The following is a 26,624-nucleotide window of genomic DNA, read 5'->3' on the forward strand; positions in this document are numbered from 1 at the left end:
AGAATCAAGTCAAAGATTTGAAATGCAAAGAAACAAAAAATACCCAACCGAAAAAGAAAAAAGAAAAGAGATTCAAAAAATATGAAGATAGTGTAAGGAACCTCTGGGACAACTTAAAGCGTACCAACATCAGAATTATAGGGGTACCAGAAGGAGAGAGAGGGCAAGATATTGAAAACCTTTTCGAAGAAATAATGACAGAAAACTTCCCCCACCTGGTGAAAGAAATGGACTTACAAGTCCAGGAAGCGCAGAGAACCCCAAACAAAAGGAATCCAAAGAGGACCACACCAAGACACATCATAATTAAAATGCCAAGAGCAAAAGATAAAGAGAGAATCTTAAAAGCAGCAAGAGAAAGACAGTCAGTTACCTACAAGGGAGTACCCATCCGACTGTCAGCTGATTTCTCAACAGAAACCATGCAGGCCAGAAGAGAGTGGCAAGAAATATTCAAAGAGATGAATAGCAAGAACCTGCAACCAAGATTACTTTATCCAGCAAAGCTATCATTCAGAATGGAAGGTCAGATAAAGAGCTTCACGGATAAGAATAAGCTAAAGGAGTTCATCACCACCAAACCAGCATTATATGAAAAGCTGAAAGGTATTCTTTAAGAAGAGGAAGAAGAAAAAGGAACTCTTACCATTTGCCACAGCATGGATGGAACTGGAGAGCGGATAAATACCACAAGATCTCACTTATTTGTGGAATATAATGAACAACATAAACTGATGAACAAGGACTGATCCAGAGACGGAGAGGCATTGATTGGACTGTCGGGCCTTGGAGGGAAGGTAGGGGAGGGTGGGGGCAAGGGGGAAAGATCAACCAAAGGACTTATATGCAAGCATATAGGCCTAACCAATGGACACGGACAACGGGGGGGTGAGGGGGTGAGCGGGGAGAGGGGGGGTTGAGGGTACACATATGTAATATCTTAATCAATAAAAAATATTAAAAAAAAAAAGAAAAGATGGCTGTCAAAATTATTGTTCAGGTGGTCTGCATTTTTCTTTTTCTTCAGCTCCTTTTCATAATTTTTCTTTGTTTTTGATTTTTCCATTCCTTTATTATATGCTCAGTTTTAATTTTTTTGGTTTTATCTAGCTTGTGGTTTTTAAAGCTTCTTGAATATGTGGTTTGATGTCTTTCATCAGTCTAGCAAAATTTCAGCTGTCTGCCTTCAAACATTGCTTCTGCCTCATGTTTTTTTCTTTTCCTCTTCTGTAATTGAAGGGATATGTGGATTAAATTTTTCACCATATCTCTTATATCTTCAGTGCCCTATCTATTTTTTGAAAATCATATTTGATCTTTTTTATTACATGCTGGATATTTTATTCTGACCAATCATCTACTTTAGCATTTCCCCCTTTCTTCTTAGTTCAGTCTAGTGTTAAAATCATTGATTGAACCTAACCTTCAATTATGACATTTTTAACTTTAGAATTATAATTTTACTTTTAGAAATAGATTAACATTATGGTGAATTTTTAAAACTTATTACATTAATCACAGTTTATTTTTGATCTGCTGGATCACTGTAATAATTGGATCATCTGCATCTTTTTCATTGTTCATTTTTTCTTATGATCCTCTTGCTCAGTTAGCTTGATAATGTATTGAATTCTGGGTATTGTGCGTGGAAGTTGTAGTTCTAGATGTAGTTATATTCCTCCACATATATGGATTTAGGGCATTTATGGAAAGACTTGAAATAAAATTTTTCTCTTTTTATCTACTACAATGATATCTATCATTATAAATCTTCCAAACATTTTACTTTTATCTCTCAAACTCCCCAGGTTGATTTTATAGTCTCCCCACCATTGGTATCATGAGAACCAAGCTTATTGAAGTTTATTACTGTTTAATTACCCTGCTTTTTTTTTTTTTAATCCTGGATACTGGCTAATGCTATAGGAATTTTGTACCTCACTAAGTTCTATTCATTTGGCCTAGAATTTTAAAACTGGATGTGACCTAAGAGTTAGTAATTTCTCTCAATTTAATGATGACTAATCTGTGGCTCAGAGACATAAAAAAACTTGCCTAACGCTATTAACGTGAATGCATAGACTAAGCCCAAAAGTTCTAGGACTTTGCTCCACTGTCCCTTTCACCATGAAATGAGCTCATTTGGCATTAATGAAGGCAATGGTATTGTGAGGAAAACTACTTAATTTACTTATTCTCTCAGAGGCACTTTAGCAATACTCAGATTTTCTCTCCAGAATGGATATATAATATAAATATTTTAGCTCAATACTTTATAGGAAAGTTGAACCATTATAAAAGTAATGTAAAGATATGTATGGTATACACACAATATGCATGCATAGGATAAATTATTTTTATACATAATTTTGGTCAAATTTGACCCAGATGCATAAATTATTTATAAATCTTTAAAAGATTACTTCAATTTCACCTGCTATTTCTCAGCAGTGTGATAGACCTATAGAGTTTTCTATAGAGAGGAGCAAAATATATTATAGCATATTAAAATTTTATTCTGGTTTTGTAGCAAATAAAGAACATTTAGACTCCAATGAAAAATTAAATTTTCTAGTGTAAAATCTTCCTGAATACTTCCCAGTAAATTAGGAAGAGATGCCTCCAAACTACCTGGTTTTCTTAACCTAAATTCAGTGTCAATGAAGGGTTTTTATTTCTGCAGTGGGGCTTAACTGTAACTGAAATTTCCAGAGAAACTAGCTAGTGAAAAGTTCAGTCAATGAAGTAATCTGTAATACTTGATTGGAAGAATGGTTTGGAAAAAGATTTAAAGAATTTTCTCTACCTATGGAGCCATCTATAGAATTAAGATTATAAAGTCTATAATTGTTGAGAAAGTAACCTCCAAAAAAGAGTTGAGCATTAAAAGACAAATGCAAGATGATAATTCAAAGGCTTAATATAATCTAACAGATGAAAAGGTGGATCAAATGTCAAGAGTTTTGTTTTCTCCTGAAATATCTTTGTAGTTACATGAAAATATTATAAACTAAGAGAAGCATGTGATAGTGTTGATGACATTTTCTCCAGTTAGTATCTTTTAAAAAATATTTAAATATATACTGAAAATATTCTGTCTATACAATTACTATGCAAACACTGTAAATACCACACTGTCAGTTTGGCTGTTAAATATTTAATATTTGCTTTTTTCCAAGTAATTTATTTATACTATAGTTTCATATTACCATGGATCTGTAATAGAAAGTGTATCGATGTTAACTGATATTTTTGACACATTGATTATAATTTTCCTTTTTATTATTGTGCATTAAAATATTTAAAATTATTATCTGTTTAGTAAGTGGTCTTGAAAGTTGATTAGTGTTTAAATTCTTTAGTGTTTGGATGATCTGAATGCTAAGGGGAAAGTCAGAACAGTAGAGATAGTAAGATTTTTCCAAAAATTAAATGAATGATATATACTTTAATAATTATATCAGAAATAAATCCAGTAATATTTTATTTCTTTACATTACTACTTTGAATACTAGGAAACAAATTAATTTCAAATGACTTTGTATTTTCTTTAGTAATTCCTTATTGCTTTTCAAGCTATTCTTCATATTACCACTTTTCCACATTTGTTTTCTACATTGACACACACACAAATACTTCAAGTCCCACATATGATTTATACCAGAACTAAGGAAATATATTTGGGATTTATGCTTTATATGTAAAAGTGTCAAGTAATAGAATTGTTGATGTCCTGAACCCTTTATCTTCACAGATAAGGAAGATTTTGTAACATTTAAAGAATGTTAAATATATTTTCATTAGAAAGATTGGGGACATTTTCTTCTGGCTACATTTATTAAGTGATGTCTAAGTGGTATCATGCAGCAAATCAACTGGAGGGTTCAAAGAGATAAAATTAACATAGAGTTAGCCCAGTTAATAATGTGCTTTATTTTCACCCTTTTAATTCTTACTAGAACCCAAACATTTTATAGAGTAGTTTATCTACAGACATTAGGATTTTTATTTGTTGCATAAAAGCAAAGATATGTGAGCCCACAATTTATATCAACATGGACTTATAGATAATAGCAACTTGATGAAATGCTGTCTTAATGAATCTAATTAGAAAATTGTGTCAAGATGTTTACCAAAATTGATTAAGGCTTCTAGAAAATTTAAATCTCCACATTATAATTTTTCAGTGAACTGTAAAGGTAGTTGGGTGATATTGAGAGAAATTAAAGAAATGGATTTCAGCAATTTGAAAATCAGACTTCCAAAATGGAACTCAGACAAGAATACTATTCAAATAGTTTTAGTTACTTTGAAAATAAGATCCAATATTAAATACGGCCAATAGGAGTATGAATTTGTTTTATGAGTAACATAAAAGTAGTATACAAACATAGCATAAAAATAATAAAAATTCAAGAATTTTAAATAAAATATATTGAAACAGAAAAGATAAAAAACTAAAACGTTTAAAGTCATCTAGTGAATCTATAAAGCCTCTCCCTAAAGAAAATAAATCAATAATTATCACTTTAGAAAAGATTGGTGTGGCACTACTCAATTAGTATTGATTTTGCAATGTTTAATGAAAATTTATCTTTTATTAAAAATTTACGGTTATATTTTGATTGGAGATAAGGGAAATAAAGAATACTCGAGTCATTGAAATGAGGAAATATTTAACAAATGTAAGGAAAATAAAGCATATCAAGGTAAAATACTCACCCTTTCATCCACATGATGGCGCTAGAAACCGCGTTTTTATTTTATTTTTAAACAAAGGAATACAGTACAGTCAGTTTACATTCCTTAGAAAAAGGCCACTCCATTTTTTCCTCAGCGGCTGAAGATGAAAAGGCGAGCAAGTAAAAATTAAAGCAAATTGGGAATTAAGTTTCCCAAAGCTGTTGTGTGGTAGTGCAAAGACGTTTGAAAATTGCACCAAATTTGCGATGGTATGTTCCCAAAGAAGGACGGGAGCCCGGCGTCTGCTGCTCTCCCTTCTGCTCATCGCAGCCTGGGAGGCCGGGAGCGGCCAGGTCCACTACTCCGTCCAGGAGGAGGCCAAGCACGGCACCTTCGTGGGCCGCATCGCGCAGGACCTGGGGCTGGAGCTGGCGGAGCTGGTGCCGCGCCTGTTCCGGGTGGCGTCCAAGGGCCGCGGGGACCTTCTGGAGGTAAATCTGCAGAATGGCATTTTGTTTGTGAATTCTCGGATCGACCGCGAGGAGCTGTGCGGGCGGAGGGCTGAGTGCAGCATCCACCTGGAGGTGGTGGTGGAGAGGCCGCTGCAGGTTTTCCACGTGGAGGTGGAGGTGAAGGACATTAACGACAACCCGCCAAGGTTCTTGCGACAAGAACAAAGATTATTTATTTTAGAATCAAGAACAGTAGATTCCAGGTTTCCGCTAGAGGGCGCATTTGATATGGATATCGGAGCAAACGCAGAATTGAGATACAAGTTAAATTCTAATGAACATTTTCATTTGGATGTGAAAACAAATGAAGAAGGAACTAACTCTTTAGGGCTAGTATTGACGAAGCCAGTAGACAGAGAAGAAACCCAAGAACTTCGTTTATTACTGATTGCAGTGGATGGAGGAAAACCTGAACTAACAGGTACTGTTCAGTTATTGATCAATGTATTGGATGCAAATGATAATGCCCCAGAATTTGATAAATCAGTGTATAACGTTAGATTACTTGAAAATACACCGAATGGGACGTTAGTTATTAAATTGAACGCCTCAGATGCAGATGAGGGTATTAATAAGGAAATAGTGTACCTCTTTAGTAATCTTGTTCTTGACAATGTAAAATCTAAATTTACAATCAATTCTAATAGTGGGGAAATAATGGTTAAGGGAGAACTGGATTATGAAGACTGTAATTTATATGAAATCAACATCGATGCTGTAGATAAAAGTACATTCCCATTAACTGGACACTGCAAAGTAATAGTGAAACTCTTGGATGAGAATGATAACACTCCAGAGATGGCCGTAACTTCCCTATCTCTGCCGGTCAAAGAGGATACTCCACTGGACACAGTCATTGCTTTGATCAGTCTGTCCGACCGAGATTCCGGTGCCAACGGACAAGTGACCTGCACCCTGACGCCACACGTTCCCTTCAGGCTGGTGTCCACCTTCAAGAATTACTATTCGCTGGTGCTGGACAGCGCCCTGGACCGCGAGAGCATGGCGAACTATGAGCTGGTGGTGACAGCGCGGGACGGGGGCTCGCCTTCGCTGTCGGCCACAGCCAGCGTGTCCGTGGAGGTGGCCGACGTGAACGACAACGCGCCGCTGTTCGCGCAGCCCGAGCACACGGTGTTCGTGAAGGAGAACAACCCGCCCGGCCGCCACATCTTCACGGTGTCGGCGCGGGACGCGGACGCGCAGGAGAACGCGCTGGTGTCCTACTCGCTGGTGGAGCGGCGGGTGGGCGAGCGCGCGCTGTCGAGCTACGTGTCGGTGCACGCGGAGAGCGGCCGGGTGTCCGCGCTGCAGCCTCTGGACCACGAGGAGCTGGAGCTGCTGCAGTTCCAGGTGAGCGCGCGCGACGCGGGCGAGCCTCCTCTGGGCAGCACCGTGACGCTGCGGGTGTTCGTGCTGGACGAGAACGACAACGCGCCCGCGCTGCTGCCGCCGGCTCCAGGCGGCCTGGGCGGTGCTGTGAGCGAGCTGGTGTCGCGGTCGGTGGGCGCGGGCCAGGTGGTGGCGAAGGTGCGCGCGGTGGACGCGGACTCGGGCTACAACGCGTGGCTGTCGTATGAGCTGCTGCCGGCGGCGGATGGTGCGCGCAGCCCGTTCCGCGTGGGGCTGTACACGGGCGAGGTCAGCACGACGCGCGCCCTGGACGAGGCGGACTCTCCGCGCCAGCGCCTGCTGGTGCTGGTGAAGGACCATGGCGAGCCGGCGCTTATGGCCACCGCCACTGTGCTGCTGTCGCTGGTGGACAGTGGCCAGGCACCTAAGGCCTCTTCGCGAGCTTCTTTGGGTGCCCAGGGCTCAGGGACGGCGCTGGTGGACGTGAACGTGTACCTGATCATCGCCATCTGCGCGGTGTCCAGCCTGCTGGTGCTCTCGCTGCTGCTGTACACGGCGCTGCGGTGCTCGGCGCCGCCCAGGGAGGGTGCGTGCGGGCCGAGGAAGCCCGTGTTGGTGTGCTCCAGCGCCGTGGGCAGCTGGTCGTACTCACAGCAGAGGCGGCAGAGGGTGTGCTCTGGGGAGGGGCCGCCCAAGACGGACCTCATGGCCTTCAGTCCCAGCCTACCTCATGGTCCCAGCTCTGAAGACAATGTGAGTCTCAAATATTTTATTCATGGTTATTTTCGTCATTTTTTTTCATATTTAATGTTTAATATTTCTCTCAATTTTTTTTAATTTTAAACTAGAGGTCCCATGCATAAATTCATGCAAGGGTGGGTCCCTCAGCCTGGCCCGGGATTGGGGTTGATGGGGCGGCCAGTACCAAGGGAAGTTGGCTGGCCAGGGAGGTTGGCTGTGGGAGCACACTGACCACCAGGGGGCAGCTCCTGCATTGAGCTCTGCCCCCTGGTGGTCAGTGCACATTGTAGCTACCGGTGGTGGTCCGTGGTCCAGTCGTAATGGTTGCTCAGGCTTTTATATATATGGATTATGGCTTTGTACTTACCATTCTTTTAGGTGTAAGTTATCTGTTGGTACTATCTCTTTAACTTAAAATTGCCTTAGCTGGTTTGGCTCAGTGGATGGAGCGTGGGCCTGCAGACTGAAGGGTCCAGGTTTGATTCTGGTCAAGGGCACATCCCCAGTAGGGGGCGTGCAGGAGGCAGCCAATCAATGATTCTCTCTCATCATTGATGTTTCTATCATTCTCTCCCTTCCTCTCTGAAATCAATAAAAATATATTTTAAAATATGCTTATATTTAAAATTAATTTTGGTTTGTTGGAGAGAATTGCTTTGTATTATAGAGTTTATTTCAGTAATATTCCCTCTCTTTATAAGGTTTTTATGGTTGTAGTTAATGGATTAATTTTTTCCATGATAGAAATTGTTTCCGGAATTAAATTTTTATAAATATTTTAATTTTCAATCTTAGAAAATGTAGGAAAATGCTTGTAAGACATATATTTGGAGTTATTATTTGTTCTCAAAGCCTGATACTATGGTACGTCAAAATGTTTTTACGTCATTGAATTAGTTTTCCTTTTGTTTTCCGTTGAATATCAATTATTTCAGTATTTTTGTTACACCAATTTAATTTATGTTTTTCAGTAATATTTGAGTATGGAATAATTCTCTTCAAGTTTATCTAAACAGTTAGGCTAGCATGCTCATGATGAATTTATAGATTAATATTTTTAGCTTGAATGTTTCATTTTATTCATTCTTATTAGGAAATACATTTACATGGTTTAAAATGTTTCCCTCCCATCTCCAATATCAAGCCATTTAATACATCTTTTAAGTATTTCAGATATTGCAATACCTTGGTTATCTTTCTGGAGATGTTTTCTTTATATACAAATAAACTGCCCTCTCCCATCTTATTCCATAATATTCATTTTGCTTTTCCTCTTGTTTTCTTCAATCAATATATCTTCAATCAATAAGTAACGACATATTGTTACTTAAGGGGATGTCTCATATTTCTTCCCAGATCGATCGTGTCCCATTTTGTAGATATAGCATTATTTTTCCCTATTAACACCAACATTTAGTGGAACAATGATTAGCTTTCGCCTAACTTGCATTTTTACAATTTATTAAATTATGTTGGTGAGATGTCATTGTGAAATCTCATAGTAAGGAAAATTTTAACATTTCTAAATTAAAATTTTGGTCCTGCCCTGGCCGGTGTGGCTTAGTTGGTTGGGCATCATCCTATGCACCAATAGGGCTGGACCCCAGGTCGGGTGTGTGCAGGAGGCAGCAGATGGATGTTTCTCTCTCACATCGATGTTTCTTTCTGTCTCCCTCTCCCTTCCTCTCTCTCTAAAAATCAATGAAAAATTTGGAAAATTTTGTACTTATGGTTGCTTTTATGTTTTCTGATTAAAAAGTAACTGTACCATGATACAAACTTCCCTCTTGAGTTGGTTGCTTACCAATACAATGATGTATAACAAAGCTGTATATTTGAATCTACCATAGGCAAGGGTACCCTCCATCTCAAATACAGACAATTGTTTTTCTACAATTGTTGAAAAACAACAACAACAATGTGGGTTTAGCAGGTAGTTAATATTTCACATTTCGTATTATAAAATGTCAATTCCCATTTTTATTGCTTTGCCTATTTCTTGCATTCTCACATGTATTTAATTTTATAAATACACTTGTATCATACTATTCAAATACTTTGAATATCCCATTACTTTGGGGGAAATCCTAGAAATTGAGAAGGGAGTTCTCACCAATTTGTTAGCAATTGGCAGATTTTAAAAAAATCAAGTTAATTTAGTTTTAAAATAGAAATTCTTTGATTTATGTTATAACTGAAATCTTTCTTTGGGAGAGGAAGTTATTCATAGATTGACTAAGCCTTTTCTTCTATACATAATCTTCTCCCTTAACTAGAATGAATTATTTTTAAAATAGATTTTATTGATTTCAGAGAGGAAAGGAGAGAGAGGATGATAGAAACATCAATGATGAAAGAGAATCATTGATTTCCTGCCTCCTGCACACCCGCTACTGGTGATGGAGCCCGTAACCCCACCCCAACTGGAACGAACCTCCTGGTTCACAGGTCCACGCTCAAACACTGAACACTGAGCCACACCAGCCCCACTAGAATGAATTACGTATTTTTAGAAATAACTGAATACATCATTAAGCTGTTTCTCATGAGAGGACCATTTTCCTTTTCCATGTTAACTTATTTTACATAAATGATTTTAGAAACATTGTATAATTTTCTACTAAAGCCAATAAACAGAATTATTAAAATTATTATACTTAATAGAATTATAAGCTTTCTGGAAGTTGCTAGGAATTGTAATGGAAAGAGGTTTGATACTTAATTTTAATTAACAAATTAGAAAGTTGAAATTTGAAGAGACTTCATTTAAGGCAAAATTTATGAAACACTATTGAAACATTTTAAGAACAAGACTGCAGTTCAATATATCTTTTGTCAAGTCTTAATCTTCCTGCAAGCAAAGGACCCTTTTCTTTTGGGGTTATTATTGGGTAGCAAATGAACTATTTGTTTATTCAAAATAACTGCAATAGAAACTTAGTGATAAGAGCTACTACATTGATCTAGGTTATAATTTTAAGGTGTAACTTATTGGGGGGAGCTTTGATTACAGTTGTCTTGATGATTTTACAAGTATATCAGAATTTTAACAGAAGGTGTATGTTGGCATGTGTCCATTTGAGAAGTCTCTTTTTGTGACTCTGATTTCTTCTTTGTGAAAGAGTTTAATCACTTCCAGTTGATGACATTAAGAATGAATTCATGGTGAAATTGAAAGTTGGGCTTTACTTTGATGTGAAGCTAACATTTTCACAGGTAAAGATGGAGGTAATTTTATAGAAACAGCTTGAACAAATAATGTGTTGAAGAAGAAAACAAGTGATCTATTATGTATGTAAAATAGAATTCACATTGGGGAGTAGTTGAAAATAACAATGGAAAAGTTACCTTGTGATCACTTATCAGGTCATGTAGAAGTTATTTTAATTTCTCGGAATTTTTTAATTTAGTGCAATTCAATAAAAGCTGTAGTCATGAAGATAAATGCGATGGTATGTGAAAAGAAAAATGGACTCTAGACAGACTTTGAATAGGGAAGGTAAGGAAGAAGATGCAATAAAAGGTATCATATTGGTGATACGGAGAATGTTCATGCCATTAAAATAAAATGAAAATTTCAAGAGTTGAATTTGGGAGTTAGTAATGATTTCTCTTCATATTCCTCAAATTGTAATTAAATTATTTTCCAAACCTATTTCCATTGCAGTTCCTAGCAATTTTCAGCATCTATGGGTGAAAATGACAATTATAACCATAGCAATAAGAAAGATGTAGGTTTGGGGATATCTTAAATAAAACTCTTAATTGAAACATTGGAAGTGGGTGGGAACACTGAAATAAAAGCATATAAAAGGTTGAGGTTGAGAGAAAAATATGAGGCCATTTAGGGGCAACTGAAGGATCACAGCATCAGGAAACAATGGGTAGAAATTTCACTAGAATTAGTAATGATGGGGAAGTATGTGAAGGAAAATGTTTTAAGGGGGAGGCCTAATATAAACTGCAGAGAAATTTATAAATGCAAAGAATATAAATTACACTAAAATCTTTATCTTCCATTATTAAGTAAAAGAGCCATCCACAGGAATATTTGATATTCATTGAACAAAAAAAAATAATGGACTTCAATAATCTATAAGGTTTTAAAATTTTGGATATAATTTGTTCATTTAAAATTACATTCTTTTCTCAGAGCAAAATATATAACAGCATGTCTGATGACTGAAATATAGGCAAATGTTTTTTATGTACATAAAAAGTGTAGGATAATTTGCACTTCTAATTCCCAAACCGCGTTCGAATCACACTTAAATTTTCTTAATTGATTGATATATAAATTATTGGAAGGAAAGTCATTTCACTATGAAAAAGTTGATCCTTTACCCTACTCTAAATTATAAAAGAAGTCAGAGAAGATGAAACCGACTCTGCAGATGACAAACATGAGGAGATTTACTATTAAAGTAAGACAAAAGAAGACTTTTTAAAAAAATTTAAAGAACTAGACTGCTAGAGCATAGCGCAGTTATGTGAATTCATTTCTTACTTACCCCTTGGAGCCGCATGATGTCGCTGTCTACCAGGAAGTTACATCTAGCTTCTAGCTAGTATTCAAACACAATCCTATTACTGCATCCTTCCACCAGTGCTGAATGATGGCAGGCGCAGAAGACTTGCATTAACAGACTTGGATCATACCGTATTTCATCTCAATGCCGAGAGATCTTCTGTTGGAAATAAAACAAGCATTTGACATGGTTATTACCCTGGAAGGCCGCCTGGGATCTCGGTGTCTGCTGCTCTCGCTTCTGTTCCTTGCAGCCTGGGAGGCTGGGAGCGGCCAGGTTCACTACTCGGTGGCGGAGGAGGCCAAGCACGGCACCTTCGTGGGCCGCATCGCGCAGGACCTGGGGCTGGAGCTGGCGGAGCTGGTGCCGCGCCTGTTCCGGGTGGCGTCCAAGGGCCGCGGGGACCTTCTGGAGGTAAATCTGCAGAATGGCATTTTGTTTGTGAATTCTCGGATCGATCGGGAGGAGCTGTGCGGGCGGAGCCTGGAGTGCAGCATCCACCTGGAGGTGGTGGTGGAGCGGCCGCTGCAGGTTTTCCACGTGGAGGTGGAGGTGAAGGACATTAATGACAACCCGCCGGTGTTTCCGGTAAAGGAACAAAGAGTGCTCATTTACGAATCTAGGCTGCCAGATTCTCTGTTTCCACTAGAGGGCGCTTCGGATGAGGATGTTGGTGTAAATTCCATTTTAACCTACAAACTCAGTTCCAGTGAATATTTCACGCTAGATGTGAAAACAAACAGTGATGATAATACACAAATTGGGCTCGTGTTAAGGAAGCCTTTGGACAGAGAGGAAACTCCTGAACATAATTTATTGCTCATGGCCACTGACAGAGGCAAACCTGAGCTCACCGGGAGCGCTCAGGTGCTGGTCACCGTGATGGACGTGAATGACAATGCTCCCCGTTTCCAACAGTCTGAATATGAAGTGAGAATATTCGAAAACTCAGACAACGGAACAATAGTTATCAGACTGAATGCTTCTGATCCCGACGAAGGAATTAATCAGGAGGTTTCTTACTCTTTTAATAGCTTTGTTTCACCCATGGTTATTGACCAGTTTAGCATAGATTCTAATAGTGGAGAAATAAATATTCGAAATAATTTGGACTTTGAAAAAGTGAAATCCTATAAAATTCGCATTGACGCCACGGACAGAGGCCACCCACCGATGGCGGGTCATTGTACAGTTTTGGTAAAAGTCTTAGATGTTAATGATAACGTCCCTCAGATTTCCTTGACTTCATTGTCCCTTCCAGTCAGGGAAGACGCTCCCCTCGGTAGTGTGATTGCCCTAATCAGTGTGTCCGACCACGATGCTGGCGCCAATGGCCAGGTGACCTGCGTCCTGATGCCCCACGGGCCCTTCAGGCTGGTGTCTACCTTCAAGAATTACTATTCGCTGGTGCTGGACAGCGCCCTGGACCGCGAGAGTGTGGCGAACTATGAGCTGGTGGTGACAGCGCGGGACGGGGGCTCGCCTTCTCTGTCGTCCACAGCCAGCGTGTCCGTGGAGGTGGCCGACGTGAACGACAACGCGCCGCTGTTCGCGCAGCCCGAGCACACGGTGTTCGTGAAGGAGAACAACCCGCCCGGCCGCCACATCTTCACGGTGTCGGCGCGGGACGCGGACGCGCAGGAGAACGCGCTGGTGTCCTACTCGCTGGTGGAGCGGCGGGTGGGCGAGCGCGCGCTGTCGAGCTACGTGTCGGTGCACGCGGAGAGCGGCCGGGTGTTCGCGCTGCAGCCTCTGGACCACGAGGAGCTGGAGCTGCTGCAGTTCCAGGTGAGCGCGCGCGACGCGGGCGAGCCTCCTCTGGGCAGCACCGTGACGCTGCGGGTGTTCGTGCTGGACGAGAACGACAACGCGCCCGCGCTGCTGCCGCCGGCTCCAGGCGGCCCGGGCGGTGCTGTGAGCGAGCTGGTGTCGCGGTCGGTGGGCGCGGGCCAGGTGGTGGCGAAGGTGCGCGCGGTGGACGCGGACTCGGGCTACAACGCGTGGCTGTCGTATGAGCTGCTGCCGGCGGCGGGTGGTGCGCGCAGCCCGTTCCGCGTGGGGCTGTACACGGGCGAGATCAGCACGACGCGCGCCCTGGACGAGGCGGACTCTCCGCGGCAGCGCCTGCTGGTGCTGGTGAAGGACCATGGCGAGCCGGCGCTGGTGGCCACCGCCACTGTGCTGCTGTCGCTGGTGGACAGCGGCCAGGCACCTAAGGCCTCTTCGCGAGCGTCTTTGGGTGCCCAGGACTCAGGGACGGCGCTGGTGGACGTGAACGTGTACCTGATCATCGCCATCTGCGCGGTGTCCAGCCTGCTGGTGCTCTCGCTGCTGCTGTACACGGCGCTGCGGTGCTCGGCGCCGCCCACGGAGGGTGCGTGCGGGCGGGGGAAGCCCGTGCTGGTGTGCTCCAGCGCCGTGGGCAGCTGGTCGTACTCACAGCAGAGGCGGCAGAGGGTGTGCTCTGGGGAGGGGCCGCCCAAGACGGACCTCATGGCCTTCAGCCCCAGTCTTCCTCCGGGTCCCAGCTCTGAAGACAACGTGAGTCTAAAGAATTTTTATTTTCAGCTACTTAAAAACGCAGTCTTTTAGGTTTTCTGCTCAAATATTTTTATATAATTCATTATATATTTAGTTGATAGATTTATATGTAATTTTGTTTTTAATATTATTGCACTTTTTTCACTCTTTATGTTGAATTATATTTACTGGTATGTTAAATATGCAGTTTTGTTGTTAGAGTGTCCAATCTTGTAGGTTATAATTGGCACTTTATATTAGTTATTTTTTTATTTTTGTGGGAAATTTTTACCAATTGGAATAATGAGTTTACTTTCTATTATATAGTGGAAGTCCCTAACTGAATGTTTACATGCCCCACTTTGCTATGAAGTCTTTATAATTGCTCTTTAAAAACAAATTTGAAATATTCTACACATTTTTATTTATAAAAACTTACATATTTCAATATCACCTGTTCAATATTGCCTCTTTATGCTTAGTCTAGAACTTGAATTATCTTTTCAATTTTCTTTTTCTAGTTACTGAATTCTTTTTAACTTACTCAGTAGTAGTTTTTTTGCTTGACCATGATGAATATTGTAACTTACAAATATAGTTTAAATGATATTTCAGTAGTATATTTATTTTGTTCTTTCTTTGTATAACCAACATACCCACATTCAAAATGTCAAGTAGTATATAATGACAAGTCTGTCACCTTCAAACCTAAACCAATCACTTTATCTCTTCGAATTTCTGAAACATTTTAAATTTCTTTAGTTTCCTCTAAGATTTTATATGTATATATACAATCTGCCTTTCTTCTTTATTTTAAAAAAGCAAGTGCTTACATTTAACCTACTCTTAGTTTTTCTACTATATCTTGGTATTTATGCCATATTATTTCATAAAAAGCTTTCTGGTTGTTTGGTTGTTTTCTCTCTCTTTTAAATACCTGCATCTTACTTTATTGTATTGTATATAGTGATTTATTCATCCATTTCTATGTTTATACATTAGTGGACCAATACCTTACTTAAACAAATTCAACCATGAGTATTGTCCACTTTTACAGTTGGTAAAATCTTAGTATACCTTAGGAAGTTATTTTAGAATGTCTGTTTATTGTTTTCAGTGTTCTTTTACATAAAGGTAGAGATGCCCATATTCAATGGAATTATTTACTATTGAGCAGTAATTTGCATCCACACAATCAGAACAAATTTGCTCCTCTTGTTGAAAGAATAGTCACATTTGTAGAATAACCTATAAATATTCTAACTTTTGATGATGATGGTAATTGTAATTCTATTTGTATTGCTTTATTTTTCTTTTATTTTCACATACATATACTTTAAAAACCATTTCCCAAGCACACTTGAAGAAAAATTTAAAATTCTACTTTTGGGGTGGGGGAATGACTAGAAGTTGATATGAAATCCTCCTCCATACTCCAATCTTTATCCACCAATTATCACTTTTTCATTACGGTAGGGTTTTTTTTTCTTTCTGAAATTCAAACTGACATACCAAGGCTATGGAAAATTTCCTTTGTTGGTAAAAAGTTCTCACAGAGATATTGAAGAATGCAGTTATCTTTACACAATCTTCCTCACAATTTAGAATGAACTATATAGTAGTTTACATGAAAATAATGTAAGTAGTTTCACAGAAAATGCTCTTATTCCCCTTTTCCATATTACTTGCACTTATATAAGGATTTAAAATAAGTTTATTCTGTGCCTGAAAATATCATTATGATTACATGTTAATCTCATTCTCATACATCTGGATTAATAGGTACTTAGGTAAAAGCCATATGTGATGCTTTAGTTAAGTTTTAAAATTTAGAAATCTTCAGTTAGGGTCAAATTAATGAAATATTCTTACCTCTCAAGAAAACCTTCAAGTAAAGAATGCTGGCTAATACATATTTTATGAAGTCCTTTCTGATAGTAAGAAAAGGGTTTTCTTGTTGCTCCAAAATAACTAGAATAAAAGGTCAGTGATAAGCGCCTCTACAGAGGTTCCAATTAAATATATTAAGACAGATCTCATTAAATAAAGGTGTTTTTTAAAATCACAGCCACCATTGAGAATTGCTAATATATGAATTCGAAGGAGAGCTTAATCACCCACTACTGAGTCATTTAAGATGAAAAAGTAAAGTGCAAATTTGAGGTGTATATATCAATATTTAAAATATTGGGAAGAAATTTATTTATGAAGAAAGAGATCCCCAGCTGGAACAAAATTAACGTAAGGAGCCAGGAGGTATAAATACTTCTACGACTGATAAAGGTGAAGACACACTATTAAGTAGAATAAGAGAAAAGAAAATATTCATTGGATTAAAAGAACCCCATTTTAGCGAGGTAAGTGAATTCAATAATTATTACCCTTTAGAGCCGCTTGATGTCGCTGTCCACAAAGAAGTTCTGTCCGCCAAGATCCAGCCTTCCTCTAGCAGCCCTGTATCCGGCTCTAAATGCTGAACAATGGCGGAGGCAGCGGAATTGTATTGAAGACTTCAGGAAACGCACCAGTACGCCTTTGTATCAAACAAGCTCTTTGATAGCAATAAAACAAGTACTTGACATGGTGTTTCCTTGGCGAGGAGGCCCGGAAGCCCGGTGTCTGCTGCTCTCGCTTCTGTTCTTGGCAGCCTGGGAGACTGGGAGCGACCAAGTTCACTACTCGGTGGCGGAGGAGGCCAAGCACGGCACCTTCGTGGGCCGCATCGCGCAGGACCTGGGGCTGGAGCTGGCGGAGCTGGTGCCGCGCCTGTTCCGGGTGGCGTCCAAAGGCCGCGGGGACCTCCTGGAGGTAAATCTGCAGAATGGCATTTTGTTTGTGAATTCTCGGATCGACCGCGAGGAGCTGTGCGGGAGGAGGGCTGAGTGCAGCATCCACCTGGAGGTGGTGGTGGAGCGGCCGCTGCAGGTTTTCCACGTGGAGGTGGAGGTGAAGGACATTAACGACAACCCGCCGGTGTTCCCGGTAAAGGAGCAAAAGCTGCATGTTTCAGAATCCAGATTGCCAGATTCTCGGTTTCCGCTAGAGGGCGCTTGGGATGCAGATATGGGAGCGAACTCCATTTTAACCTATAGGCTTAGCTACAGCGATTACTTCACGCTAGACGTGAATTCAAAAAATGAGGAGAATAAGCAACTTGAGCTCGTGTTAAGGAAATCTGTGGACCGAGAGGAAACTCCGACACATAACTTATTACTGACGGCCACCGACGGAGGCAAACCTGAGCTCACCGGCAGCGTTCAGGTGCTGGTCACCGTGATGGACGTGAATGACAATGCTCCCCGTTTCCAACAGTCTGAATATGAAGTGAGAATATTCGAAAACTCAGACAACGGAACCATAGTTATCAGACTGAATGCTTCTGATCCCGACGAAGGAATTAATCGGGAGATTTCTTACTCTTTTAATAGCTTTGTTCCACCCATGGTTATTGATCAATTTAGCATAGAATCTAATAGTGGAGAAATAAGAATTCGAAATAATTTGGATTTTGAACAAGTGAGTTTCTATAAAATCCGCATTGACGCCACGGACAGAGGCCAGCCACCGATGGCGGGCCATTGTACAGTTTTGGTAAAAGTCTTAGATATTAATGATAACGTCCCTCAGATTTCCTTGACTTCAATGTCCCTTCCAGTCCCAGAAGATGCGCCACTGGGTACCGTGATTGCCTTAATCAGTGTGTCCGACTTGGATTCCGGTGTCAACGGGCATGTAACCTGCACCTTGTCATCCCATGCCCCCTTCAAGCTGGTGTCCACCTTCAAGAATTACTATTCTCTGGTGCTGGACAGCGCCCTGGACCGGGAGAGCGTGTCGGACTACGCTGTAGTAGTGACCGCGCGGGACGGGGGATCGCCTTCGCTGTCGGCCACAGCCAGCGTGTCCGTGGAGGTGGCCGACGTGAACGACAACGCGCCGCTGTTCGCGCAGCCCGAGCACACGGTGTTCGTGAAGGAGAACAACCCGCCCGGCCGCCACATCTTCACGGTGTCGGCGCGGGACGCGGACGCGCAGGAGAACGCGCTGGTGTCCTACTCGCTGGTGGAGCGGCGGGTGGGCGAGCGCGCGCTGTCGAGCTACGTGTCGGTGCACGCGGAGAGCGGCCGGGTGTCCGCGCTGCAGCCTCTGGACCACGAGGAGCTGGAGCTGCTGCAGTTCCAGGTGAGCGCGCGCGACGCGGGCGAGCCTCCTCTGGGCAGCACCGTGACGCTGCGGGTGTTCGTGCTGGACGAGAACGACAACGCGCCCGCGCTGCTGCCGCCGGCTCCAGGCGGCCCGGGCGGTGCTGTGAGCGAGCTGGTGTCGCGGTCGGTGGGCGCGGGCCAGGTGGTGGCGAAGGTGCGCGCGGTGGACGCGGACTCGGGCTACAACGCGTGGCTGTGCTATGAGCTGCTGCCGGCGGCGGGTGGTGCGCGCAGCCCGTTCCGCGTGGGGCTGTACACGGGCGAGGTCAGCACGACGCGCGCCCTGGACGAGGCGGACTCTCCGCGGCAGCGCCTGCTGGTGCTGGTGAAGGACCATGGCGAGCCGGCGCTGGCGGTCACGGCCACCGTGCTGCTGTCGCTGGTGGACAGCGGTCAAGTGCCCAAGGCCTCATCGCGATTGTCTTCTGGCTCTGCGAGCGCGGAGGCGGCGCTGGTGGACGTGAACGTGTACCTGATCATCGCCATCTGCGCGGTGTCCAGCCTGCTGGTGCTCTCGCTGCTGCTGTACACGGCTCTGCGGTGCTCGGCGCCGCCCACGGAGGGTGCGTGCGGGCCGGGGAAGCCCGTGCTGGTGTGCTCCAGCGCCGTGGGCAGCTGGTCGTACTCACAGCAGAGGCGGCAGAGGGTGTGCTCTGGGGAGGGGCCGCCCAAGACGGACCTCATGGCCTTCAGCCCTAGTCTTCCTCCAGGTCCTCCTGGATCTGTAGTTGCAGTGGGAGATCCAGAAGCTTCTTTTGACTCCACTGGGAAGGTAGGTGGCTCTTATATTTTATGTATTAATATATTTATTTAGTCTAGAAAATATTCTTAATACTTATACAGTACATTTAAATAGTTTTTATTCATTTATTTTTAGGTATCTGGTCTAATTTATTACCAGAAAGTGAATACCTTAAATTTTTAGCTATTTTTGTGTTTGTTTCCACTTCCAATTGAGAATCATTATAAACCATATGTTGAACAGTTATTCATTAGGTACTGAATTACTTAAAAAAGATCCTCATCCAAGGATATCTTTTTTAAAAAATTGATTTTAGAGAGAGGAAAGGAGAAATATAGAGAGAAACATCCATGAGCGAGAGAAACATGGATCTGTTGCCTCCCCTTTGCTACCCTGTGGGGGTTTGGACCTAGGGGCACCCACCACCCCCCAGGATCCAGCCAGCCTCAGTGGAACCAGCCATGTACTGGACCACCCTCCAATCCACTGAGCCAGACCGGCCAGGGATGAATTACTTCTATTTAATACTTGTTATGGGCATCATATTGAATTACTAAAGTTGGGATGTCATTGTACCTGGACATATTTGGTGAAAATCAATTTAGTTTTTACATGTTAAGTAAACTTCAACACCACTCTATCATCATTTATTCATTTCTCAGGTACGGATAATATCTCATTGAGTAGCTTTGCTAATAAGAAACCTCATAGCAGAAATATGTAGTAACTGGTACTAGTCAACTTTGCAGTTTTCTCCCTTTCTGTGGGTGGAGAACGTTGAGAGACATGGTTGGTCAGCACTACGGGGTATCTATAACATCAGTGAGTAACCGCCCGTGTACGCCTGAAAACAGATGCTTTAACTCGAGGGATCTAATTTTAACAACAAATGTTACAAATATAATTCTTATTAAAAATGTGTAGATTTTTTTCTGTATGTCTGACAATGTAGGCCATAAGAAAATGCTGACTGAGAGTTTTCTCTACACTTAGAATATTTATTGAAATTCATATTTTATCTGATATTGGAGAAAGTACATCCCAATTGATATTTTCTTTCTTCAAAAATCTTTCTCCTATCTGTCAAAAACTTCTGGTAATGATATGAAGTTTGGACATTAAAGATCTACCGATATTCTACACTTTGAGTTCTCTAAAAATTCATAGTTTGGAACTTAATTACCTCTACCAGTTTATATGAGTATTTACTTTTTCTTCAATATTCCAAAAGACAGAAATCTGGATATTAGGTGATGCAGCTGTAAAGTCACTACATGGCAAACTTATATTTCCTGAATTGTGGTTTGTGCCTTTCAAGTTGGTGGTTCTTCACACGCTATTGTTAGTTCAAGCATTTGTTTTCTAATTAATATTTTAAAAACTTCCTTTGTACGTATGTGGAGTTTTTGTGATGCAATTATATTTCTATTCTATATTTTTATTGTGTTAGGTATTTTAAAATATATTTTATTGTTTTTTTACCGAGAGGAAGGGAGAGGGATAGAGAGTTAGAAACATCGATCAGCTGCCTCCTGCACACCCCCTACTGGGGCTATGCCTGCAACCAAGATACATGCCCTTGACCAGAATCGAACCTGGGACCCTTCAGTCCGCAGTCCGACGCTCTATCCACTGAGCCAAACCGGTTAGGGCGTGTTAGGTATTTTAGACAATGTTCCTTAATTAAAAACTCAGTAAAAAAAGATCAGAGTGGTGTTGAGAATAGAGCCACAGTAGTATAACCATGAAAATGTAAGTAACTTAGTTTTTCCAAATACGTATTTCAATAATTTTAAAAATTTCATTCTATAGAACACATGTTTGGTACATCCTACAAAACAATCTTTTATTTTATTTCTTTTAAAACTTAAAGAGCCTCTGAACTTCCATGGTAAAACCTGTCTGTCAGCACAATTCACCTTAAATCTAGACTTATACCTTCAAATATCTCTGTCCTTGCACTTTTTTTTTTCAGGTTCCATATGTTACTTGAGCTTGGGCTGAGTTATTTGAATATGTTATATTGATTAAGGAGCACTAAAAACGTCATCCCCCACCCTAACCGGTTTGACTCAGTGGCTAGACAAAACTATTTGATAATTCCAAAAATATTTATTTGGGGTATTTGAAAAGCTTAAACATAACAATGATGAAAGTAGTTCTGTATGAAAGTGAAAAATCATACATTTTTGAATTATTTTATTTATAATCATAATTAAGATTCTTTTTGCCCATGTAAGATGTACATAAAAAAGTGAAACTTCGTTCTGTATAACTGATTTCTCAATAAAAGCCTTTTATGTTTTCCTAAAAACAGGAGCCTCTACTCAGCCTGAGCAGTAGCATTAGTGAAGGCACTGTAGAGCGACAATATTATATTGGTAATAATTTTCCCCAAGGAACCAATCTGTGTCTCCAGCATTATGAAAATAAATGCGACTAAACAGGCCTGAGACTAGTAGCCATTTATGAAGCACTCACTTTCCTTAAGATACTATCCTAGGCACTTAATTTGCACAGCCACCATATTATTATACAAATGTTATCAAAGTAGTTGTGTAAATTATTTCCCCCAAGCCACATGATTAGTAAGTTGGGAAATAGAAATCAGAATGGAGAAATTTCTGATGTTGAAGCTAGTATTCTCTTTTAGGATATCCAAACACCTCACAGAGAATTGATACTTAAAATTAGTGTCTGAATAAGGTTTATTTAATCTCAAAATAATGACAAAGAGAAATGAATTGTGTCAGAAATTGAGGTTACCTAAATTTGTTATCCAATGAAATATGAGTACACTCATTATTATGCAGATATTAAGGGTATATTGAAATTTAGCTAATGAAATTATAATCATGGTTAAGGAAAGAATGACTTCTCCAAGATTCTACATTTACTAGAGATCTGTACTGGGGATGGACAATGATTGTTATTATTCACAAAAGAGACATAATGTGAAGCTTTGATAGTCCATAGAGATACAGATATGTAAAAATAGAGCGGACAGTCCAGAGGACATGGACCTCGGTGAGAATGACAACTAGGCCTTTCGGGGCTTCATGTACACGGCACTTTCTGTCATGGACAATATCAAGGAGGGCGTCTCCTTCTGGCCCGAGCTGTGCTTCCTCAGGGTCTCAACACCCTAGCAGCCCCCCTGAAGTTCTCACTGTTCGAGGGGTTGAGGCCCAGGCTCCGCCCACCAGAGCCTATGGAGCCCCCGCTACCTCCTCTCCTACCACAGTCACCGCCACCTCCTTCTAGCACTGTCCTCCTCCCCATCCGACCTGAAGGACGGGTAGGGATGAGGACAGCTGAGCAGGTTGTGAGGGTTGTGGGACCCTGGGGTCATCTTGGAATACAGGAGTGAATGTGTCTGTGTTGGGAGAGGCTGTGCCCCTGAATCGTGAGCATGAAGAGCTGGCTGCAGGCTGTGCCTGCTGGTGGAGGGGCCTCCTGCAGCTGAACTATGCCCTTGCAGAATTGAAGTATCAAATCATGGGGGAAAAAGAAAAAGATTTGAAAAAGAAGGTAACCAATGGAATTGTACTTACACATTAAGCCACCGGATGTCGCTGTCTTCCACAAAATGGGTTTTTTAGAACAAAGGCATAATCCTGTGATTCTCAAGGACCAGGAAGGAGCGTCATTCTGAGATCTCAGCCATTTCGATATAATTGAACGTAAGGAACCCAACAGGAAAATTCAGAGCATATTAGTCTTCTAGACCCGCTGATTCATGGATTTGTAAAACCGGGAAAGTATGTATGATGTTGGTTTACAGACCCAGCGACCTGAGAAGCGGCCATCTGCTGCTTTCACTTCTGCTCCTCGCATCCTGGGAGATCGGGATTTGCCAGGTCCATTATTGGGTCCCCGAAGAGGCCAAACACGGTACTTTTGTGGGTCGCATCGCGCAGGATCTGGGGCTGGAGCTGGCGGAGCTGGTGCCGCGCCTGTTCCGGGTGGCGTCCAAAGACCACGGGGACCTCCTGGAGGTAAATCTGCAGAATGGCATTTTGTTTGTGAATTCTCGGATCGATCGGGAGGAGCTGTGCGGGCGGAGCCTGGAGTGCAGCATCCACCTGGAGGTGGTGGTGGAGCGGCCGCTGCAGGTTTTCCACGTGGAGGTGGAGGTGAAGGACATTAACGACAACCCGCCGGTATTCTCCGTCTCCGAACAAAAGCTGGCAATACCGGAATCTCGACTGCTTGACTCTCGGTTTCCACTAGAAGGCGCATCTGATGCGGATGTTGGAGAAAACGCAAAGCTTACGTACAGACTCAGCCCAAATGAGTTTTTCGTTCTTGATATTATAAACAAGAAAGAGAAAGGCAAATTCCCAGTACTTGTGCTACGGAAACTGCTGGATCGCGAAGAAAATCCTCAGCTTTTGTTGTTATTAACGGCAACTGATGGAGGCAAACCCGAACTTACTGGATCTGTTTCTCTGCTGATCCTGGTGTTGGATGCCAATGATAATGCCCCAATATTTGACCGATCCATATATGAAGTTAAGATGTATGAAAATGCCCCAAACCAAACGTTGGTAATATGGCTAAATGCTTCTGATGCAGATGAAGAAATAAACAAGGAATTGATATATTCATTTAGCTCCTTGGTTACACCCAGCATAAGAAGGAAATTTCTAATGAATGAAAGGACGGGAGAAATAAGAGTAAATGATGCTATTGACTTTGAAGACAGTAACGCTTATGAAATACATGTAGATGTTACAGATAAAGGAAACCCGCCAATGGCTGGTCACTGCACTGTCCTAGTGGAAATCCTGGATGAAAATGACAATTCCCCCGAGGTGGTTGTCACCTCGCTGTCACTCCCGGTGCCAGAGGATGCTCAGTTGGGCACTGTCATCGCCTTGGTCAGCGTGTCTGACCGTGACTCTGGCGCCAACGGGCAGGTGACCTGCTCCCTAACACCGCATGTCCCCTTCAGGCTGGTGTCCACCTTCAAGAATTACTATTCGCTGGTGCTGGACAGCGCCCTGGACCGCGAGAGCGTGGCGAACTATGAGGTGGTGGTGACCGCGCGGGACGGGGGCTCGCCTTCGCTGTCGTCCACAGCCAGCGTGTCCGTGGAGGTGGCCGACGTGAACGACAACGCGCCGCTGTTCGCGCAGCCCGAGCACACGGTGTTCGTGAAGGAGAACAACCCGCCCGGCCGCCACATCTTCACGGTGTCGGCGCGGGACGCGGACGCGCAGGAGAACGCGCTGGTGTCCTACTCGCTGGTGGAGCGGCGGGTGGGCGAGCGCGCGCTGTCGAGCTACGTGTCGGTGCACGCGGAGAGCGGCCGGGTGTCCGCGCTGCAGCCTCTGGACCACGAGGAGCTGGAGCTGCTGCAGTTCCAGGTGAGCGCGCGCGACGCGGGCGAGCCTCCTCTGGGCAGCACCGTGACGCTGCGGGTGTTCGTGCTGGACGAGAACGACAACGCGCCCGCGCTGCTGCCGCCGGCTCCAGGCGGCCCGGGCGGTGCTGTGAGCGAGCTGGTGTCGCGGTCGGTGGGCGCGGGCCAGGTGGTGGCGAAGGTGCGCGCGGTGGACGCGGACTCGGGCTACAACGCGTGGCTGTGCTATGAGCTGCTGCCGGCGGCGGGTGGTGCGCGCAGCCCGTTCCGCGTGGGGCTGTACACGGGCGAGGTCAGCACGACGCGCACCCTGGACGAGGCGGACTCTCCGCGGCAGCGCCTGCTGGTGCTGGTGAAGGACCACGGGGAGCCGGCGCTGGTGGCCACGGCCACTGTGCTGCTGTCGCTGGTGGACAGCGGTCAAGTGCCCAAGGCCTCATCGCGATTGTCTTCTGGCTCTGCGAGCGCGGAGGCGGCGCTGGTGGACGTGAACGTGTACCTGATCATCGCCATCTGCGCGGTGTCCAGCCTGCTGGTGCTCTCGCTGCTGCTGTACACGGCGCTGCGGTGCTGGGCGCCGCCCTCGGAGGGCGCATGTGGCCCGGGGAAGCCCGTGCTGGTGTGCTCCAGCGCCGTGGGCAGCTGGTCGTACTCACAGCAGAGGCGGCAGAGGGTGTGCTCTGGGGAGGGGCCGCCCAAGACGGACCTCATGGCCTTCAGCCCCAGCCTTCCACCGTGTCCAGTACCAGAGGTGGAAACGGAAGAACAGTCTATTGGAGGGGACCACTTTAGGAAGGTGGGTATTACTTTTTAATTTTCATATTTTTGTGTGAATGATAGTTTACTTCGCCACCTTTTCCTTGTCAAATACACGTCTTGGAATATCTTCATCCTCGGTCTGTATAGCATATTTCTATAATGCCTGAAATATATCTGGAAATACCTATTGTAGCATAGTTTATTTTAAAAGTTGATTTTATATTTTGTCTATTGTACCCTGTGCATCAACTTTTGCTGGTTACTTCAATTTAAAAAATATGTCATTTATCCTGAACTTATTTATACTTTTACTACAAATATTTAATGTTTTTGTGGGCTTTAAAATAAGCCTGTAACTTTTTAATGTTATAAATGTTTGTAGGATTAGCACTTTAATTCACAAGTTTACTTATTTTTCAAATCTAAATTTTAAAATGACCATGTTATAGTAACAAAAAGACTGAGCGGATCAATTTTCTTCCTGGTAAAAGTGTGCTCTCTGTTCCCTAAGTAAAGAATATGTGCAGTGTAACATAACTTACAATGCATAATAGATCTTTAATATTCAATGTTTATACTTTATTCTTAATAGTAAGTACCACATGAAAACAGGAAGTTCATTCATAAAAATGTTCCAATCTATGGAATTAAGTTGTGTTTTAAGCTTTTACATTTTTAAAAATTTTTTTATTTTGGAGTGGTGGTACCTGTGTCGGTGTACATTCCTCACTTACTTTAGCAGCAGAAAATAATTCCTATTTATTTGTATAATTTTACCCAGTGTCCTATTGTTTAGTAGAATGAGGCATTGCTTATTATTCAAGCATTAGCTCTTCAACTTTGAGGACGGAGTTACGATTATGTTTACTAATGAAGAGCATTTGAAAATCAATTTTATTTTAGAAGACTGAAAATGATTCATTTCATCCAAATTAATATTAGAAGTTTCAAAAGAAAATGGAATTATCTTTGTAGAATGTTTTTTACTGCTTTGATATCACATAGTGCACTTTAGTTTGGTAATTCTCTAGTCATCTTAAACAGGGTGTGTTGGGATGCTATAGACTCAGAAATGCAAAACAAGTAAATTGCATTGCCTGGCTGGTGTGGCCCAGTGGTTGAGCATTGACCTATGAACCAGGAGGTTTCATTCTGGTCAGGGCACATACCCTGATTGCAGGCTCAATCCCTAGTAGGCGGTGTGCTGGAGGC

At 42.6% G+C, this 26,624-nt stretch overlaps 4 protein-coding genes across 4 annotated transcripts in view; all 4 read left to right on the plus strand.

Moving 5' to 3' along the window:
- Positions 1-26,624, plus strand: part of LOC308518975 (protocadherin alpha-C2) — a gene marked incomplete at its 5' end in the record, with an annotated part of 138,374 nt that overhangs the window by 6,990 nt on the left and 104,760 nt on the right. The window lies entirely within an intron of this gene.
- LOC308519246 (protocadherin alpha-5-like) lies at positions 4,920-10,986 on the plus strand (the record flags this gene model as incomplete). The annotated part of the gene is made up of 3 exons (XM_081091235.1): positions 4,920-7,326; positions 10,429-10,505; positions 10,957-10,986. The coding sequence occupies exons 1-3, from the start codon at positions 4,950-4,952 to the stop codon at positions 10,984-10,986; spliced, it is 2,484 nt and encodes an 827-aa protein (XP_080947361.1). The 5' UTR covers positions 4,920-4,949.
- LOC308519249 (protocadherin alpha-6-like) lies at positions 11,990-14,410 on the plus strand (the record flags this gene model as incomplete). The annotated part of the gene is made up of 1 exon (XM_081091238.1): positions 11,990-14,410. The coding sequence occupies exon 1, from the start codon at positions 12,005-12,007 to the stop codon at positions 14,408-14,410; it is 2,406 nt and encodes an 801-aa protein (XP_080947364.1). The 5' UTR covers positions 11,990-12,004.
- On the plus strand, positions 14,622-19,357 carry LOC308519250 (protocadherin alpha-8-like; the record flags this gene model as incomplete). The annotated part of the gene is made up of 1 exon (XM_081091239.1): positions 14,622-19,357. The coding sequence occupies exon 1, from the start codon at positions 16,736-16,738 to the stop codon at positions 19,355-19,357; it is 2,622 nt and encodes an 873-aa protein (XP_080947365.1). The 5' UTR covers positions 14,622-16,735.

The sequence above is a fragment of the Myotis nattereri genome (assembly GCF_964212035.1).
Source record: "Myotis nattereri genome assembly, chromosome: 5".
NCBI classification, from domain to species: domain Eukaryota; kingdom Metazoa; phylum Chordata; class Mammalia; order Chiroptera; family Vespertilionidae; genus Myotis; species Myotis nattereri.